Below are 20,126 nucleotides of genomic sequence, written 5' to 3'. Positions count from 1 at the left end.
TTTTCTTCCCATTTCCTAATTGTGGGAAGGGATTTATATATTTTTTTAAAGGGATAACATTACAGATCAGTTGAGCCTGTATGAATCTTTGCTATCCTATTTTCCTCTCTTGCCCTCTCCTAGCAGTAAACACTGTCATGAATTCAGGAATTATTATTCCCATAATATGTACACTGAGTGGCCAGATTATTATCTCTGAACGCATAATAATCTGGCCACTCTGTGTGTGTGTGTGTGTGTGTGTGTGTGTGTGTGTGTATAGAGGCCTGGTGCATGAATTCGTGCATGGGTGGGGTCCTGGGGAGCCTGGCCAGGGGGAGAGGACATGGGCAGTTGGCCGGCCTGCCTGCTGGTTGAACTCCTGGTCGAGGGGACAATTTGCATATTAGCCTTTTATTATATAGGATATCCACTGAGTGGCCAGATTATTATGCGTTCAGAGATCATAATAATCTGACCACTCAGTCAGTGTATATATGGTATCCATAAAAGTGAATATTCTTGTTTAATATATTATACATGTGATTCTGCAACTTGCTTTTTTTGTTTAATGATGTTTTTGATATATATCTATGTTGATAGATGTATCTTTAGTTCATTCATTTTTATTGCTCTATAGTATTCCATTATATGAATAAATCAGTTTTTTATGGATATTTAGGTATTCCCGACTTTTTTTTTTTTTTTTTTTGCTGTCATTAATAGTGCTGTAATAAACATTCTTGGCTGTGTCATCTTGTTTACGTGTGTGAGAGAGAATTCTTCACCTAGGGCAGTGGTCCGCAAACTGCGGCTTGCGAGCCACATGCGGCTCGTGAGCCATGGTTTGCTGCTCTGTTTGCCGACCACTGGGATAGGGGCTTAATCACAAGGAACAACAACAGCCTGTAATTATTGGAATCGAGAGTCTAGGTCAGTGGTCGGCAAACTCATCAGTCAACAGAGCAGCAAACCGCGGCTCGCGAGCCGCAGTTTGCCGACCACTGACCTAGGGAATTCTTAGGTGTAGGGTAAAAGGATTCTCAACTTTATTACATAATGCTAAATTGTTTTCCAAAATACTAAATACAAAATTCTCATTAGGTTGCCAGAGTCCCATTTTGCCATGTCCCTTACAAATACTGATATTGTCAGACTTTTAATTTTTAAAACAAAATTAAATTTCATTTTAATTTGCTATTAACTGATTATAAGTGGGTTGAACTTCTTTACATTCATTTATTTTAAGGTGTATTTTTCTGCAAATTGCTGTTTATATCCATTCTTTTTTTTCTGTTGGCTTGTTTGCTTTTCTGTCATTGGTTTGTAGCTCTCTTTATACTTTATACTAATCCTCTCTTAGTTATGGTATTGCAAATATCTTCTTGCTATATGGTTTCTCTTTACTTTCTGTTGTGCAGAGGTTTTACATTTTCATTTAAACTTTTTATGTGAAAAATTTTACTCCTATAGAAAAGTGTAATAATATACCTTATACCTTTCATCTGGACTCGCCAGTTGTTAACATTTTGCCACATTGACTTTATCTTTCATATCTACATTTTTTTCCTGAACCATTTAAAAAAAAAATCCTCACTCAAGGATATATTTATTGATTTTGGAGAGAGGGAGGGAAAGGGAGAAAGAGAAACATCGATGTAATCTCTGTATGTGCCCTGACCAGGAATCGAACCTGTAACCTTTTTGGTGTAGGGGACAATGCTCCAATCAGCTGAGCCTCCTGGCCAGGACTTTTTTTCTGAACCATTTAAAAGCAAGTTGTAGCCAAAACCGGTTTGGCTCAGTGGATAGAGCGTCGGCCTGCGGACTCAAGGGTCCCAGGTTCGATTCCGGTCAAGGGCATGTACCTTGGCTGCGGGCACATCCCCAGTAGGGGGTGTGCAAGAGGCAGCTGATCGATGTTTCTCTCTCATCGATGTTTCTAACTCTCTATCCCTCTCTCTTCCTCTCTGTAAAAAAATCAATAAAAAATATATAAAAAATAAAATAAAATAAAATAAAATAAAAGCAAGTTGCAGACATCATGGCACTTCAGACCTCAAAAGATTTACTTGAATAACTCTGGCTGGTTTTGCTCAGTGGTTAGAATGTTGGCTTGTGGTCTAAAGGGTCATGATTTCAATTCCCAATCAAAGGCACTACCTCAGTTGGGTTGTAAGTTCCCCAGCCCTGGTTGAGGCAACCAATCGATGTGTGTGTGCCTCTCTTAAGTCCATGATTCTCTAATCCCCTCCTCCCTCCCTTCTACTCTCACTGGAAATGAATGGAAAAAATATCCTCAGGTGAGGATTAAAAAAAAAAAGATTTACTTGAATATCCCAAGAACAAGGATTTCTACAAAACTATAATACAATTATCACATTTAATATGGATGCAACTTTATTATCTAATATCCAGTGCATATTGAAAATTTCTCAGTGGTCCCAATAATGACCTTTATAACTATTCTCCAACTCCATCCCTAGTCCAGGATCTAGTCATAGATCATGAATTGCATTTAGTTCCCATGTCCTTTTAATTACTTTCAACCCACAAAAAGTCCCCAGCTTTTTGTTTGCATAATATTGATATATTTGAAGAGCCCAGGCCAGTTGTATTGTAGAATGTCTCTCAATTTGTATATGTCTCATCATTTCTTCATGTTTTGATTCAGATGGAATGTTTTGGCAGGAATATGTTTTAAATTTTAGTATAGCCAAATTTGTCCATCTTTTTTTTATGGTTTGTGTTGTCTTTTATCCAAGAAAGTCTTCCCCTGCCCTGGCTGGTGTGGCTCAGTTGGTTGGGGGTCATCCCATGCATTGAAAGGTTGCCTGTTCAGTTCCCAGTAGGGGGTGGGTCCATGTTTTCCTTTCACATTGATGTTTCTCTCTCTCTCCCTCTTCCTTTCTCTCTCTCTCAAAATCAATTAAAAATTTTTTAAAATATATTTATTGATTTTAGAGAGGAAGGGAGAGGGAGAGAGAGAGATAGAAACATGAATGATGAGAGAGAATCATTGATTGGTTGCCTCCTGCATGCCCCCCACTGGGGATCGAGCCCGCAACCCCGGCATGTGCCCTTGGCCAGAATCAAACCTGGGACCCCTCAGTCCGCAGGCTGACGCTCTATCCATTGAGCCAAACCAGCTAGGGCCAATAAAAAAAATATTTTTAAAAGCCTTACCTACCCTGATGTCATAAGGCTGTTGATCTCTATTTTCTTCTAAAAGTTTAATGGTTTAGCTTTTCATATTTAGGTTTATATATGCTGTTATTTCTTAGCCTATCTTTTAATATGGTTCATTTAGCATGTGTTCCACATTTTTTTTTTAATCTTCCCTCAAGGATATGTTTATTTTAGGGGGCGAGGGGAGGGAAAAAGAGAGAGGGGAGAGGGAAGGCGAGGGGAGGGGAGGGGCCCTAGCTGGTTTGGCTCAGTGTATAGTGCGTCAGCTTGCAGACTGAAGGGTCCCGGGTTCGATTCCAGAGAAGGGCACATGTTCAGGTTGTGGGCTTGATCCCCAGTAGGGGGCATGCAGAAGGCAGCCAATCAATGATTCTCTCTAATCATTGATGTTTCTATCTCTCCCTCTCCCTTCCTCTCTGAAATAAATAAAAATAAATAAAAGGATCACTCTTCTTTAAAAAAAAAAAAAAAAGAGGGAGAGAGAGAAAAAAAAGTCGATCTGTTGCCTTCTATATGTGCCCCAGTCAGGGACCAAACTCACAACCCAGGTATGTACCCTGACTAGGAATCGAACCCACAACCTTTCACTGTACAGGACAACACTCCACATCAGCCAGGGCTGTGTTACACACATTCTTTTCTGGCATTGTGTTTGTCATAAAATTGCTCTCTGTAAATTCATAAGGAGAGGACAGCTTATGTTAGGTTCTAAACTTGGGCCAAACAGTGTAGAAGGTAACAATTTAGATTTATCTATTATAGTCTAAATGTTTTACACTACAAATTTCCATTACTCTACAGTATTTTTAAAAATTTGCCTAGCCCTGGCTGGATTGCTCAGTTGGTTGGAGCATGGTCCTGTGCACCAAAAGGTTGTGGGTTCAATTCCCAGCTGGGGCCTGTACAGGAGGCAGCCGATCAATGTTTCTCTTTCACATGGATGTTTTTCTCTCTCCTCCTTCCTCTCTAAGGATCAATGGAAACATATCTTTGGGTGAGGATTGCAATAAATAAGTAAATAAAGTAATTTGCCTATAAAGATGAGTATTTCATGTGTTTTACTAGTTATCCTTGGAAAACATTTGGCAATCTTTTTTTCTTAACTAGTCATTTAGAATCTAGTTAGACGTCTATCTCTAGGTTTGTGTTTTAGAGCTGCTAAGTAAATCAGCTAAAAGATACAGCTCAAACATTCTGTATCAACATTGTAAGAATTTTAAGATATATCTATGCGTTTAAGTGGTATGGTATAAATAAGACCAAGCTGTAACTTGGAGAGTAAACAGTTTTTTTACAAATCAGAAATCAGTAAATGCCATATTTTTAGCCTTGAATTATTTATTCTATGGTAGGTTTGATGAGGTAATTTTATGTGGAACGGAGATGTCAGGGAAAAAACACACCTACAAATAGGACATTAGATTTAGAATAATTAGATTGACATGAAAAAAATGTGTAAAATTGTATAGCCTTTGGCACCTTTTAGGTACTCTGAAGTTGTGACTCTGAAAGTAGAAAGCTATTATAACATCCTCCAAACATCAAGTACTGTATTGTGCAGAGGTTGCAGTATTAAACAGTGTGGGCTCTAGCATTATAAATAATTTATTAAGGATTATGTGTCAGCCACTATACTTAGCACCTTGCACTTATTGATGCATTGAATCTGACCATTTTGGAGTGGAAGAAACTGAAGTGATTTTATAATTTGTTTAGTCATAGAGCTCATTAGTGCTGGAGCCAGGTTTGAACCCACACAGTATAGCTCCAGAATCTGCACACTTCATTGCAAGTATAATTTTATGACCTTGGCTAACTTCCCTATACTGTCTTCTCCTTTGTATAATGAAGATAGTAGTACCTAATTCATACTGTTGTGAGGTCAATTAGATAAAATATGTATAGTGCTTAGAATAACACATGAAAAGAAGTGACCGCTCAATAAATGTTAGCTATTATTATTTTAGCATTACTAAGGCATTGTATGCATGCCTATTCCTGATTTTTTGCCAGGAAAAGGTGGAAATACTGTGGTGATTATTTCTGTCTTTTTTATTTTTCTCTCTACTTTGTAAGAGGAAAGATAACAGTTAAATTTGAATGGTGAGTAGAAGCTTATTTGGTAAGAGAATGAGTTCTTTTAAATATAAAGCAGAATTTTTTTCTTTTTAATCCTCACCCGAGGATTTTTTTTTTCTCATTGATTTTCAGAGAGAGGGAAAGACAGAAACACCGATGTGAGAGAAACACATCGATTGGTTGCCTCCTGCACGAGCCCTGACCAGGGCCCGGACTGGGAAGGAGCCTGCAACCTAGGTATGTGCCCTTAGCCGGAATCGAACCTGGGACACTTCAGTCTGCAGGACGACGCTCTATCTACTGAGCCAAATCAGCCAGGGCTAAAGCAGAATTTTTTACCTGCTTTTTAAAAGAATATTCAAGAATCATTACTAAAGGCACAAATTATATATTGGCTGAATGTAAAAACTAGCTCTGTTACCTTTATGCTTTTGAAAGACCTCAGTTAATTATAGCAATATTTTGAAAAAAATAGATGGCATACTACATATCTTCAAGCCCAGTCTTTTAAAATGTTTTCTTTTTTTTTAAAAATATATTTCTTTATTGATTTCAGAGAGGAAGGGAGGAGAGAGAGATAGAAATATCAATGATGAGAGAGAATCATTGATTGGCTGCCTCCTGCATGCCCCCTACTGGGGATCAAGCCCGCAACCCAGGCATGTGCCCCTGGCCGGAATCGAACCTGGGACCTTTCAGTCTGCAGGCTGATGCTCTATCCACTGAGCCAAGCCGGCTAGGGCTAAAATGTTTTCTTTATATGCTCTCTTATTCCTTTGTGTCAGTAGACATGTTACTGAAGGTCTGACATTACTCAAAACATTCCTTTAGAAGCGACCTTAATATATTGATGTAGAACAGATAAGTAGCATTCTGTGTGGTATGGCAGAGAATGGAATTCTAGGAGTAACAGCAGTAGAATGTTCAGGAGAACATAACAAGTTCAGGTCTTTTTTGTATAATTTTGAAACTTTAGGAAAATGGAAATTTATATTCTAATCGCAGTTTCAGATTAGAGATTGGAGCATGTTTTGCTTGAAGAAGAAAAACAAATTGTCAAGGCAACAGGTACTGCGTTTCTCACTTGACAAGGTTTCTCAGTTTTATTTTCCACCAGTCTACAAGGAACTTTTTGTTTGAAGGCCTGATGTTAAAACATTAGCAACATATTACGTTAATCAAGCCAAGAATCTTATGCATTTCTGAACCAAGAGTAGGATTTCATAAAGATTCATTTAGAGCATTAACCTTTTGCACTCGGATGTCGAGTGTGACTCGACACGGTTAGCATTGGTAGCAGCTCGTATGTCGAATTGTATTGAATGTATCAATAATTTGAAATATAAAAAAATCCAAATAAATAAGTTTGTATGAAAAGAAACTCCAGTTTTTTATTCTACTGCCGCGCTTTGTAAAATCTGGGGTATTTAAAAAATTAAATCCCGAGTAGAATAAAGGAATCGAGAAAAAAGCAAGCGAGTGCAAAGGGTTAAAAGGAACTTGTACAATATTCTTGCATTTTTAGGCTTACACAGAAATAGCTTCTGAAAGGCAAAGAGCTCAAGTCTAGAGGTTTGAATTCATTTATTTCTGCCAGTGTGTAGCAGACCGTTCAAGGAACTGGGGATGTCTAATAGCAAACACAGTAAGCCTCACCCTCTTGGAGTTTATAATTTAGAGAAAGGGACTAACAGTGCGCACAGTCAAATGTATTATGTCTGGAAGTGTTAATGTGCAAAAAAGAAAAAGCAGGGTAAGAGAATAGCAAGTGATATGTGTGGGTAGATAAGTGTGATTTTATTAATTCAAATTTATTAGCCTTCTGCATCACTTGATGTGCAAACTGAAGTTGGCCTTTGATAGGAATGTTATAGTACAACGTGAGGCAAATTACATAAAGAACTCTGAATGAGCCCAGTATGGCTCAGTTGGTTGAGTGTCATCCAGTACACCTAAAGGTTGCCAGTTTGATTCCCAATTGGGGCACATGCCTGGCTTTCTGGTTTGGTCCCCTGTCAGGTGTGTGAAGGAAGCAGCTGATCAATGTTTCTCTCACATTCATGTTTCTCTCCCCCCCCCTCTCTCTAAAATCAATAAAAACACATTTAAATCATTGAAGAAAAAAAACTCAATGAGAATAGCAACATGAAAAATGAACAAAACCCCTTTGTCATGAACTGCTTAAAACTATTTACTCACTCATGTGTCAAGGACTAAGGTTATCGAGGGCTTTGTGTGAAAATGTGCCTACTTAGTATGCCACCAGGCATGCAAATGGAGTATATAGCTTTAACTATTCTTCCATAAAGTAAACCAGGGTTGGGGACCTTTTTTCTGCCAAGGGCCATTTGAATATTTATAACATAATTCGAGGGCCACACAAAATTATCAACCTAAAAATTAGCCTGCTGTATTTGGTCAAACATTTAATTAACTCACCCCTAACCCTAACCCTAACCCTAACCCTAACCCCAGGGCCAGATCAAATGATTCCCTGTGGGCCAGATGTTCCTCACCCCTGAAGTTAACTTTTTTACTATGTGTAATATGCAATTAAAGTTGTATTTATGAAAACCAAAATAAGCCCTGGCCAGGTAGCTCAGTTGGTTCCATCCATCAGGGTACATACAAGAATCAACCAACGAATGCATAAGTAAGTGGAACAACAAAATCTATGTTTTTCTCTCTCTCCTGTCGCCCTTGCTCTTACATTCCCTCCGTTTCTCCCTTCCACACCCTCCTTCCTTTCTCTCTAAAAAAATCAATTAAGCCCCTACTGACCTCAGTGGTTGAGCATTGGGTTGACCTATGAACCATGAGGTCACGGTTTGATTCCTGGTCAGGGCACATACCTGGGTTGCTGGCTCATTCCCTCTGGGGACCTGTAGGAGGCAGCCAATCAATGATTCTCTTCATCATTGATGTTTCTATCTCCTCTCTGAAACTAAAAAAAAAAAAAATTAAAAAAAAAAGACTAAAATTTCAGGTTGGTGAGAAAGTTTGAAGAAACGATTCAAAATTTGTTTCAAATGGGGTGGGGGATGGGCTAAAAAGGGTCAATGGGGGAAAAATGGGGACATATGTAATACTTTCAACAATAAAGACTTAAAAAGAAATTTGTTTCAAAGCAGTGTTCAGTGTTCTTAGAATGAGAATGGTTGATTATAAAATTTATAAATTCTAAGCTTTATATTTCACAAAATAAATTCCAATGAAGTTTAGTAAAACACTGAGTTCATATTTACTTACTGGTATCATTTTATTATCTATATTGACACACTTAATTCCATTGAAAATTGAATATTTGGTAGGGCCTCCCCATAGCCAAAGGTATTGAGAAAATCAGATCAGTACTCCTCCAGGGTGAAGAAAACATGACTTTTTAGCTCATCCTCTATAAATTTCTGTGTTTGTTTAATAATGCACATACTATATTGGAGATACATGTTCAAAAGTTTTCCCAACGGGATGTTACTAAAAAAAATTTGTCTAAACCACAGCAGCATGATAATGCCAAAATATATTCTGTCAGGGCTTTGAGCTTTGGAGTAGAGGATATTTCAATGCTAATTAAATATATTTGGATCACTAAAACAAAAAGAAAAAGGAATATATGATTCAAACTGCCATGTGTATTAAACACTTTGCCTGATGATAGGCCTTTAATATATATTATATTTAAGTGCTACTCACTTCTTTCCAAGTGAATTACTGATGTGACCTGAAACAGGTTGCTAATAACCAGGCTTACCCCACAGTTTCAGTTACTCTTGCTTCCTGTTTTTAGCAGTTGCTTGGAGCTGTTGGGACAGCTGGTTTCCCTTTCTTTGGGGGAAGGTGATATTTGGAAACTGTATGAAGGAAACTGTATGTTTTGCTTGTGAAGTATTTTTAAAGTGTGAGACTATAATATTTAAAATGCTTAAGAGTTTATTTCAGTTGTTACTTTTCAGGTACAACTACTTTGCATGCTGGATATTTTATAAGGAAACAGAATTATCTAACTGTACCATGTACCACTATTGTTTGAAAGGAATTAAAATTAGAGCTTTTTATTTAATATTAGCTGCTGCTGTACTTATTGAAAAACTACTCTTAAGCTTGACACTGTAAACAGGTGACAAGTGAAATGTTTACTTTTTGGAACTCTTTTTTTTTTTTTTTGCCAGATGATAAACAATCATCTTTAATTTTATTGTTACTATGAAATAATTAAGCATTAGATAGACTGTTTCTGGATAGAGTTCAAAAGTCTGTCATAATAATATTAAGACATCCTATATAATAAAGAGGTAATTGCAATTAACCCTCACAAGATGGCTGCCTACAACCAGGCCGGCAGGGGTGTTAGTGAGGGATGACCAACAACTGAACAGCAGGCTGCATGGGGCGACCAGGCTGGTGGGGGGGCCATGAGGGGCGACCAGGCCGGCGGGAGGGGCAGTTAGGGGCAACCAGGCCGGCAGGGGGGGAAGTTGGGGGCAATTAGGCTGGAAGGGGGGCAGTGAGGGGTGAACAGGCCAGTGGGGGGCAGTTGGGGGTGACCAGGCCGGTGGGGGGGCTCTTGGAGGCGACCAGGCCAGCGGGGGGGAGCAGTTAGGAGTGACCAAGCCAGCAGGGAGGGGGCATTTGGGGGTGACCAGGCCGGCCGGGGGGGCAGTTAGGGGCGATCAGGCAGGTAGGCAGGTGAGTGATTAGGAGCCAGCGGTCCAGGATTGTGAGAGGGATGTCCGACTGCTGGTTTAGATTGGGCCTAAACCGGCAGTTGGACATCCCCTAAGGGGTCCTGGATTGGAGAGGGTGCAGGCTGGGCTGAGGGGGACCCCCCCCCCACCAGGCATGAATTTCATGCACAGGACCTCTAGTGTTATTATTATTATTTTTTAATATATTTTTTATTGATTTTTCACAGAGAGGAAGAGAGAGGGATAGAGTTAGAAACATCGATGATAGAGAAACATCGATCAGCTGCCTCTTGCACACCCCCTACTGGGGATGTGCCCGCAACCAAGGTACATGCCCTTGACCGGAATCGAACCCGGGACCTTTCAGTCCGCAGGCCGACGCTCTATCCACTGAGCCAAACCGGTTTTGGCAGGGCCTCTAGTGTTAGATAAAATAATAGGAAAACTGTCATTTGAGAAATTGTTTGAAGATACTGATTTAATAAAATTTCACCCCTTTAGCTTCACATAACTGTGTACCCCATTTTAGTGATAATATGGTTATTTAATTATGTTTATATTTTTAGTTGAATAAAATTTTGTGTGACCTTTGCTGAGACTAAGTTGAATTTTTGAAATAAAATATATTTATTTTACCCTGGCCAATTTGGCTCAGTGATTAGAATATTGGCTCTCAGACCTAAGAGTCATGGGTTCAATTCCCAGTCAAGGGCATGTACCTCAATTGCAGGTTCGATCCTCAGCCCTGGTCAAGGTGAATGTGGGAGACAACCAGTCAATGTGTCTCTCTCACATTGATGTTTCTCTCTCTTTCTCCCTCTTACCCTCTCCTCCCTTTTGCTGTCTTCTAAAAAAATATATATATATATTAATAGAAAAAAAAGGTCCTCAGGTGAGGATTAAAAAAAAAAAGTATTTTTCTTAATCCATGAGTGATATAGGAAAGTACTTTGAATTTTTCCTGCAAATAATTTGAAGAAAGTAATTTTAAAAATGAGAGAAATCTCTTCTTAGTGTAATTACTACCTCTAATTTGTTAGGATTGAGGGAAAAAAGCCTGACTTTAAAAAATAGTTTTATTGAAGTATAAATACGTGTAACAATCTGCACATATTTAGAAAGTGCAGTAAGTTTTGACATATGGATACACCTGTGAAACAATCACTATAATCAAGGTAATGAATATATCCCCAAATTTCCTTAGGGCCCTTCCCAGCCTCACTGTTCCACCCCAGGCAACCACTGATCTGTTTTCTGTCACTATAAATTAGTTTGCATTTTTTAGAATTTTATGTAAATGGAATCATCATTTTTTGTGTTTTTTTTGTTTTTTGCTTTCACTCAGCATAATTTTGGTATTTAGGTTGTATATCAGTAGTTCATTGCTTTTTATTGCATAGTAGTATTCTATTTTATGAAGGTACCACAATGGGTCCTTTAACCTGTTCATAAGACATTTGGGTTGTTTTCAGTTTCTGACAATTACAAAGCTGCTATGGAATATTTGTCTATAAGTCTTTATATAAATGCTAGTAGCTCTGCACACGAATCCGTGCGCCAGTAGCTCTCTGCGGGGCCTGGCTGCTCCGCGCCCGCTGCCCAGAGGCTCTCCGCGGCCCAGGGGCCCATCTGTGGCTGGGCGCAGATGCTTGCCTCGTTGCTGCGGTGATGAAGCAGGCATTCCGCTGGGCCACTCAGGCTGCCCGCTCTCAGCGGCCCCCCCGCCCTCCCAGGACTGGGGGACTCTGGCGGGGCTGAGAGGACTGGCTGCCACCATCTTTGTGATGGAGTGATGGTTAATTTGCATATTACCCTTTTATCAGATAAGATATGCTTTAATTTCTCTTGGATAATTAGGAGTAGAAAGGTTGGGACATAGATACAAATTTAACTTTTAAAGAAATGGCAAATATTTTTTCAAAGTGTTGTCCCATTTTTATATACTCATCAGCAGTGTATTAGAGTTCTAGTTGCTGTGTATCCTCACCACAATTGGCATGGTCGGTCTTTTTTTAAAATTTTTTATTGATTTTTGGAGAGAGAGGAAGGGAAAAGGAGAATAAGAGAGAGAGAGAAAGGTCAGTGTGTGAGACAAACATTGATCCCATCACAAACCCAGACTGGGGACTGAAACTGCAATCTGGGCACGTGCCTTGACCGGGACTCAAAACTGCAACACTTCAATGCATGGGATGACACTCAACCAACTGAGCCACAACAGTCAGAGCAAGTCTTTTTAATTTTGAATGTTCTAATAGGCATATAGTGGAATCTCACTGTGGTTATAATTTGCATTGCCCTGATGATAAATGATGTTGAGCACCATTCCATGTGCTTATTTGCCATCTAAATATCTTCTTTGATGAAGCATCTGTTGAAATCTTTTACCTATTTTTTAATAATTGGATGTTTGTCTTATTGCATTTTGAGAGTTCTTTATATATTCTGGGTGCAAGTCCTTATATCAGATGTGTGATTTGTAAGTGTTTTCCTTCAGTTTATCTACTTCTCCCCAACAGGAGAGAGAGATAACATTTTAATGGAAACATTATATGAAAATATAATTTTGTTCTGTTTACTTCCTAAGTGAATAAAATATTTTAAATGTTCTACATCACTCATATTCATATAAACTATAATATACAAGACAGATTAACATGATTTATAATGCTAATCTTGTGGTGAGTTGATTTATTGTTTGTGATATTTTATATATCACTCCCTCATTTTTATTCAGGCCTCTGAACAAATATTACCTCCTCATAGAGGCCTTCGAAGGTTTTCCTATTTACAACATGACCACTGTCATTCTTTATTTCCTCACCTTATTTATTTGATTCGTACTGTATACCAGCTGTCGCTACCTGACACAATCCTCCTATATAATAAAAGCCTAATATGCTAAGTGTCCAGTCAACTGGTCAGCCGTTAAACCAATCAAAGCGTAATATGCTAATGATATGCTAAGGCCGCTCAACCGCTTGCTGTGACGTGCACTGACCACCAGGGGTCAAACAGTCGACTGGTTGACCAGCTGCTATGACATGCATTGACCACCAGGGGGCAGACACTCTGACTGGTAGATTAGCTTGCTGCTGGGGTCCGGCCGATCGCAACTGAGCGATATGGGCCAGACACACCCTGGAGCCCTCCAGCGGTCCCTCCCCGGCTGGCCAACCTCCCACGTCTCTCCCTGGCCCCTATTTTGCACCAGTGGGGTCCCTCTGCCTAGCCCAGTGATGGGCGACCTTTTGAGCTTGGTGTGTCAAACTTCGCCAAAAAACCGAGCATAACTCGGGTAGTGTGTCACTTTGAGGAAAAAACATTATTTCGCGATATTTATAGTTTAAATAACATAAATGTTTCATCCTCGGCATGCGGCCGCCTCAGCGGCTGCGTGTCATCAGAAATGGCACTGACACGCGTGTCAGAGGTTCGCCATCACTGGCCTAGCCTGTGCCCTCTCACAATCTGGGACACCTTGGGGGATGTCGGAGAGCCGGTTTTGGCCTTATCCCACAGGCCAGGCCTAGGGATCCCACTGGTGCATAAATTTGTGCACCAGGCCTCTAGTACCATATTTTCCGGCGTATAAGACGACTTTTTAACCCAGGAAAATCTTCTCAAAAGCCGGGGTTTTATACGCCGGAAAATATGGTACCTGTATCCCCCGCAAGCTGCTGTCCCAGTGCTGGAGCTGAGAGTGAATACCGTATTTTCCGGCGTATAAAACCCCGGCTTTTGAGAAGATTTTCCTGAGTTAAAAAGTCGTCTTATACGCCGGAAAATATGGTAGTATATATTTGGTTACTCTGACTCTTCCACTAAAAAGTAAGCTCCTTTAGGCTGAGAACTTGGCTCCTTTTTTGTAGTTTTTTTCCTTTTTTTGGTTTGCTTTTTAAATTACGTTTATATAGCATATGTACACATAAAAGAGAAATTGCCCTGATCCCACCCAACAGAAAACATGCACAAACCCAGGGTATATGCAAGGGAAGGGGCTTGTGGCCCCAAGTTAGTGGTTGGAATGGTGCAATCCTGTGAGTCAAGCCTCAGTCAGGAGAGGGCTGGACTGAAGTGTCAGGCAGGCTGAAGCTCCTGTTGCTGGACCTGAAATAAGTGTGCACCATAGACAAAGATCTGTTTGATGCCCTTGATGTAGTAGCGCTGCCAGCCCTGCAATGTCCTCTCCTCCTCAGGAACAGGGTTTTCCTTCTTTCTCTCTCTCTCTTATTTTTTATTGATTTTTTACAGAGAGGAACGGAGAGAGAGAGCTAGAAACATCGATGAGCGAGAAACATCGATCAGCGCCTCCTGCACACCTCCCACTGGGAATATGCCCACAACCAAGGTACATGCCCTTGACCGGAATCGAACCTGGGACCCCTCATTTCACAGGCTGACTCTTCTATCCACTGAGCCAAACCAGCCAGGGCAGGTTTTCCTTCTCTTAACAGTGTCTTTTGAAGAGCAGAATTTTTCGATGGTGGTGAAATCTAATTTATCAAAAAATTTTTTATCAGTTGTGGGGGCTTTTTGGTATTGGTACTAAGGATTTTGATTAATTCAAAAGCTCAAAAGTTTTCTCCTATTTTTTTCCTAGAAGTTTTATACCTAGAAGTTTTATAATTTTAGATTTAACATTTAGGTATATTATCCATTTTGAATTAACTTAGTATCTCTTGTTGTCTTTTTAGCTATAGCATTTTGGTGTTATTTTGGTGATTGTTTTAGGGTGTATGGTATGTATCTTGATTGACCTTGTCACAGTCTGCTTTCAAGTGATATTATACTATGTCTCTGTTTTATAATTTTAGATTTTACATTTAGGTCTATGATCCATTTTAAATTTACTTTCTTTTAATTTAAATTCTTTACTGTTTAAAGTATTACATATGTCTCCCCTTCCCCCCCCTTGACCTCTCCCCACCCGGCCCCACCCCCCAGCACACGCCCTCACCCCACTCACCCTCCTTACCCCCCTCACCCCCAGTCTGTGTCCATTGGTTATGCTCATATGTATGCATACAAGTCCTTTGGTTGATCTCCTATCCCCTCACCCCCTGCCTTCCCTCATAGGTTGGACAGTTTGTTCGATGCTTCTCTGACTCTGGTTCTATCATTGTTCATTAATTTATGTTGTTCATTATATTCCACAAATGAGTGAGATCATGTGATATTTATCTTCCTCTTACTGGCTTATTTTGCTTAGCATGATGCTCTCCAGGTCCATCCATGCTGTTGCAAATGGTAAGAGTTCCTTATTTTTTTTTACAGTAGTATAGTATTCCATTGTGTAGCTGTACCAGTTTTCTAATCCACTCATCTGCTGATGGGCACTTAGGCTGTTTCCAAATCTTAACTATTGTAAATTATGCTGCTATGAACATAGGGGTGCATATATCCTTTCTGATTGGTGTTTCTGTTTTCTTGGAATATACTCCTAGAAGTGGGATTACTGGGTCAAATGGAAGTTCCATTTTTAATTTTTTGAGGAAACGCCATACTGTTCTACATAGTGCCTGCACCAGTCTGCATTCCCACCAGCAGTACACAAGGGTTCCTTTTTCTCCACATCCTCACCAGCACTTGTGGTTTGTTGATTTGTTGATGATAGCCATTCTGACAGGTGTGAGATGGTACCTCATTGTTGTTTTGATTTGCATCTCTTGGATGATTAGTGACTTTGAGCATGTTTTCATATGTCTCCTGGTCTTCTGTATGTCCTCTTTTGAAGTGTCTATTTAGGTCCTTTGCCCATTTTTTTATCGGATTGTTTTTCTTTTGTTAAGTTGTATGAGTTCCCTATAAATTTTGGAGATTAAACCCTTATTGGAGATAACATGGGCAAATATGTTCTCCCATGCAGTGGGCTTTCTTGTTGTTTTGTTGATGGTTTCTTTTGCTGTGCAGAAGCTTTTTATTTTGATATCGACCTATTTGTTTATTTTCTCCGTAGTTTCCATTGCCTTAGGAGTTGTGTGGGTAAAGATATTGCTATGACAAATGTCTGCTATTTTGTTGCCAATGGCTTCTTCTAAGATTTTTATGGTTTCCCGTCTTTTGTTTAAGTCCTTTATCCATTTTGAGTTTATTTTTGTGTATGGTGTAAGTTGGTGGTTTAGTTTCATTTTTTTTTTGCATATATCTGACCAATTTTTCCAACACCATTTATTGAAGAGACTGTCTTGACTCCATTGTATGCTCTTGCCTCCTTTGTCAAATATTAACTGAGTATAATGGCTTGGGTCGACTTTTGGGTTCTCTGTTCTGTTCGATTGGTCTATATGTCTGTTCTTGTGCCAGTAACAGTTTTGAGGACAGTGGATTTGTAATATTAGCTTGATATCTGGGATTGTGATTCCTCCAACTTTATTCTTCCTTCTCAAGATTGCTGCAGCTATTCAGGGTCTTTTTTTGTTCCAGATGAATTTTTGGAGAGTTTGTTCTAGGTCTTTGAAGTATGCCGTTGGTATTTTAATGGGGCTTGCATTGCCTTGGGTAGTATGGACATTTTAATGATGTTGATTCTACTGATCCATGGACACAGTATATTCTTCCATTTGTTTATGTCTTCCTCTATCTCTTTTTTCAGCGTCTTGTAATTTTCTGAGTAAACGTCCTTTACCTCCTTGGTTAAATTTATTCCTAGGTATCTTAATTTTTTTTGTTGCAATGGTAAATGGGAGTGTCTTTTTAGTTTCTCTTTCTGTGAGTTCATTATTGGTGTATAAAAAAGCAATAGATTTCTGGGTGTTAATTTTGTATCCTGCTACATTGCCAAATTCATTTATTAATTCTGGTAGTTTTTTGATGGAGTCTTTAGGGTTTTTGATGTACAATATCATGGCATCTGAGAATAATGACAATTTCACTTCTTTTCTGATTGGGATGCCTTTTATTTTTCTTCTTGTCTGAACGCTATGGCTAGCACTTCCAGTACTATGTCGAACAGGAGTGGTGAAAGTGGGCATCCTGTGTTGTTCCTGTTCTTAGCGGAAATTGTTTTAGTTTTTGCCCATTGAGTATGATGTTGGCTGTAGGTTTGTCATATAAGGCTTTTATTGTGTTGAGGTATTATCCCTCAATTCCCACTTTGCTGAGAGTTTTTATCAGGAAAGGGTGTTGGATTTTGTCATATGCCTTTTCTGCATTAATTGATATGATCATGTGATTTTTGTATCTCAATTTGTTTATGTGATTTATCGCATTTATTGATTTGTGGATATTGTACCAGCCTTACATCCCTGGAATAAATCGCACTTGGTCATGGTGTATGATCTTTCTAAAGTAATGCTGAATCTGATTTGCTAGAATTTTGTTGAGGATTTTAGCATCTATGTTCATCAAGGATATTAGCCTGTAGTTCTCTTTGTGGTATCTTTATCTGGTTTTGGAATTAGGGTAATGCTGGCTTCATAGAAAGAGCTTGGAAGTTTGCCTTCCTCTTGAATTTTTTGGAATAGTCTGAGAAGGATAGGTTTTGTTTCTTCTTTGAATGTTTGGTAAAACTCCCCTTGAAGCCCTCTGGACCCGGGCTTTTGTTTGATAGAAGTTTTTTGATGACTACTTCAATTTCCTCCTTAGTTATCAGCCTATTGAGATTTTTTTATTCTTCTTGGTTGAGTTTTGGAAGGTCGTATTTTTCTAGGAATATGTCCATTTCCTCTAAGTTGTTTAGTTTGTTGGAATAGATTTGTTGATAGTATTTTTTTACAATTCTTTATATTTCTGTGGGGTCTGTTGTTGTTTCTCCTCTTTCATTTCTGAATTTGTTTATTTGGGTCCTCTCTCTTTGCTTCTTGGTGAGCCTGGCTAGAGGTTCATCAATCTTGCTTATCCTTTCAAAGAACCAGCTCTTGGTTTCATTGATTTTTTTTGGTATTTTTTGAACAATTTCATTGATTTTTTGTATTTCATTGATTTTTTGTATTTAAAACTGCGACCCTGCTAGCAGTTCTTAACCTGTGGGTCACAACCCACAGGTTGAGAACCACTGCTGTAGAGCCTAAGACAATCGGAAAACACAGATATTTACATTACGATTCATTAACAGTAGCAAAATTACAGTTATGAAGTAGCAACGAAAATAATTTTATGGTTGGGGGTCACCACAACATGAGGAACTATATTAAATGGTCGCAGCATTAGAAAGGTTGAGAACCACTGCTCTAAATGTTTGAATTTTTTTATTATTTTTATTGCAGTGGATTTCTGATATTATGCCATTGTGGTCTGAGAAGATGCTTGATATGATTTCAATCTTTTTGAATTTGGAGAGACTGCCTGTGGCCCAATATGTGGTCTAATCTTTGAAAATGTCCCATGTGCACTTGAGAAGAATGTATATTCTGTAGCTTTGGGGTGAAATGTTCTGAGGATGTCGATTAAGTCCATCTGATCTAGTGAGTCATTTAGGATTGCTGTTTCTTTGCTGATTTTTTTTGTCTAGAGGATTTATCCAGTGATGTCAGTGGGGTATTAAAGTTTCCTACTATGATTGTATTGCTGTCGATCTCTCCCTTGATTTCTTCCAGAAGTTTTTTTTAACCTTTTGCACTCGGATGTCGAGTGTGACTCGACACGATTAGCATCGGTAGCAGCTCGTATGTCGAATTGTATTGAATGTATCAATAATTTGAAATATTAAAAAATCCAAATAAATAAGTTTGTATGAAAAGAAACTCCAGTTTTTTATTCTACTGCCACGCTTTGTAAAATCTGGGGTATTTAAAAAATTAAATCCTGAGTACAATAAAGGAATCGAGAAAAAAGCAAGCGAGTGCAAAGGGTTTAAGTATTTGGGTGCTCCTGCAGTGGGTGCATAAATGTTTACCAGAGTTATATCCTCTTGTTGTATTGATCCCTTTAATATTATGAAGTGACCTTCCTTATCTCTTGTTATGGCATTCACTTTGAGGTCTATTTTGTGCAAGGAGGCAGCCAATACGTTTCTCTCTCTCTCTTTCTCTCTCTCAGTGTATCTCTCTCCCTCCTCCCCTCCCTTCCACTCTAAAAATCAATGGAAAAAATATCCCCAAGTGAGGATTAACAAAAAATAAATTAAAAAAATATGTATTTTTAAAAATCAGGTATCAATATTAAGCTTCTAAATTACAATACTAATTTTCTTTTCTAGAATTCAGCATACAATTAAAATGACAACCTCCTGGAGTGATCGGTTACAGAATGCAGCAGATCTGCCTGCTAACATGGATAAACATGCCCTGAAAAAGTATCGGCGAGAAGCCTATCATCGGTAAGTATTTTGTCTATTTAATCCTCAAAACAGCTTTATAAAGTGGACACATATTATCTTTATTTTAGAGATGATGAAATAAATGTTCAGAGAAGTTAGGTAATTTATCCTAGATTATATTGCAAATTTATGGCTCAAGTCTATTCCAGTCTAGACTTTTAATCAGTACTACACCATACTGCTGCTGCTGCCTTTCTTTTTAAATTTCTCACTGCTACTTATTACTAAAAAATAAAAGTTCTTAATAGCAGTCTTCAGCTGCTAGAAAATTGCACCTTAATGGGAATGAAATTCTTAATAGACATTTACCACAAACTGATTATAATTTTTAAATAGATTTTTAAAATTGTGTCTACTGGCTACTGTGTGTTATATGAATGTGGTTAATTCTGGGTATTAGCAATGTTTCTTATATTGATTTAAATACAAAATTTTCTCCAAATTATTTTTCCTTTAAATGTTTAAAATGATTTTCAGTTTATTTGCCACTTTTAATGCACCCATTTAAATGACTGCTTCTGCTTAAATCCGGTGGGGAACGTCTGGCCCACAGGTCATATAAGGCCTGCAAAATCATTTGATCTGGCCCTGCCAAGGCATTAGGGGCCAGTTAATTAAATGTTTGACCAAATATAGCAAGCTAATTTTTAAGTTCATAATTTTATATGGCCCTTGAATGATGTTATAAATATCCATGTGGCCCACCCATGACCTAAATCTTATGTAACTAAGATACTTGGAAGTAGACACTACATTTAGAAATCATTTGTTTTTAGACAAAAATTAGAATTTTATGCTTTCTGTGAATTTGTAGGATAGAAAGATCTAGGCCCTTCTAGAACTATCTCTACTTCCCATTTTAAGGAAAACCAGGAATAAGTAGAAAGGCCTGGTGCTAAAAAGTAGTGCTAAAAAGTTGTATGGGAACTTTAGAA

At 38.6% G+C, this 20,126-nt stretch overlaps 1 protein-coding gene across 6 annotated transcripts in view; it reads left to right on the top strand.

Annotated features, from left to right (window-relative positions):
• NT5C2 (5'-nucleotidase, cytosolic II) overlaps positions 1 to 20,126 on the top strand; it is an 86,634-nt gene that overhangs the window by 4,137 nt on the left and 62,371 nt on the right. For all 6 annotated transcript variants that reach the window (XM_079794269.1, XM_079794270.1, XM_079794266.1 and 3 more), the window contains one exon: positions 19,072 to 19,191. In XM_079794269.1, coding sequence (XP_079650395.1) covers positions 19,091 to 19,191 — 101 coding nt within the window. In that variant the 5' untranslated portion in view covers positions 19,072 to 19,090. Of the gene's footprint in view, positions 1 to 19,071; positions 19,192 to 20,126 lie in introns of those variants that run through there.

This window comes from Cnephaeus nilssonii (genome assembly GCF_951640355.1).
Source record: "Cnephaeus nilssonii genome assembly, chromosome: 16".
Classification (NCBI taxonomy): Eukaryota; Metazoa; Chordata; class Mammalia; order Chiroptera; family Vespertilionidae; genus Cnephaeus; species Cnephaeus nilssonii.
This window is presented reverse-complemented; position numbering and strand designations above follow the sequence as displayed.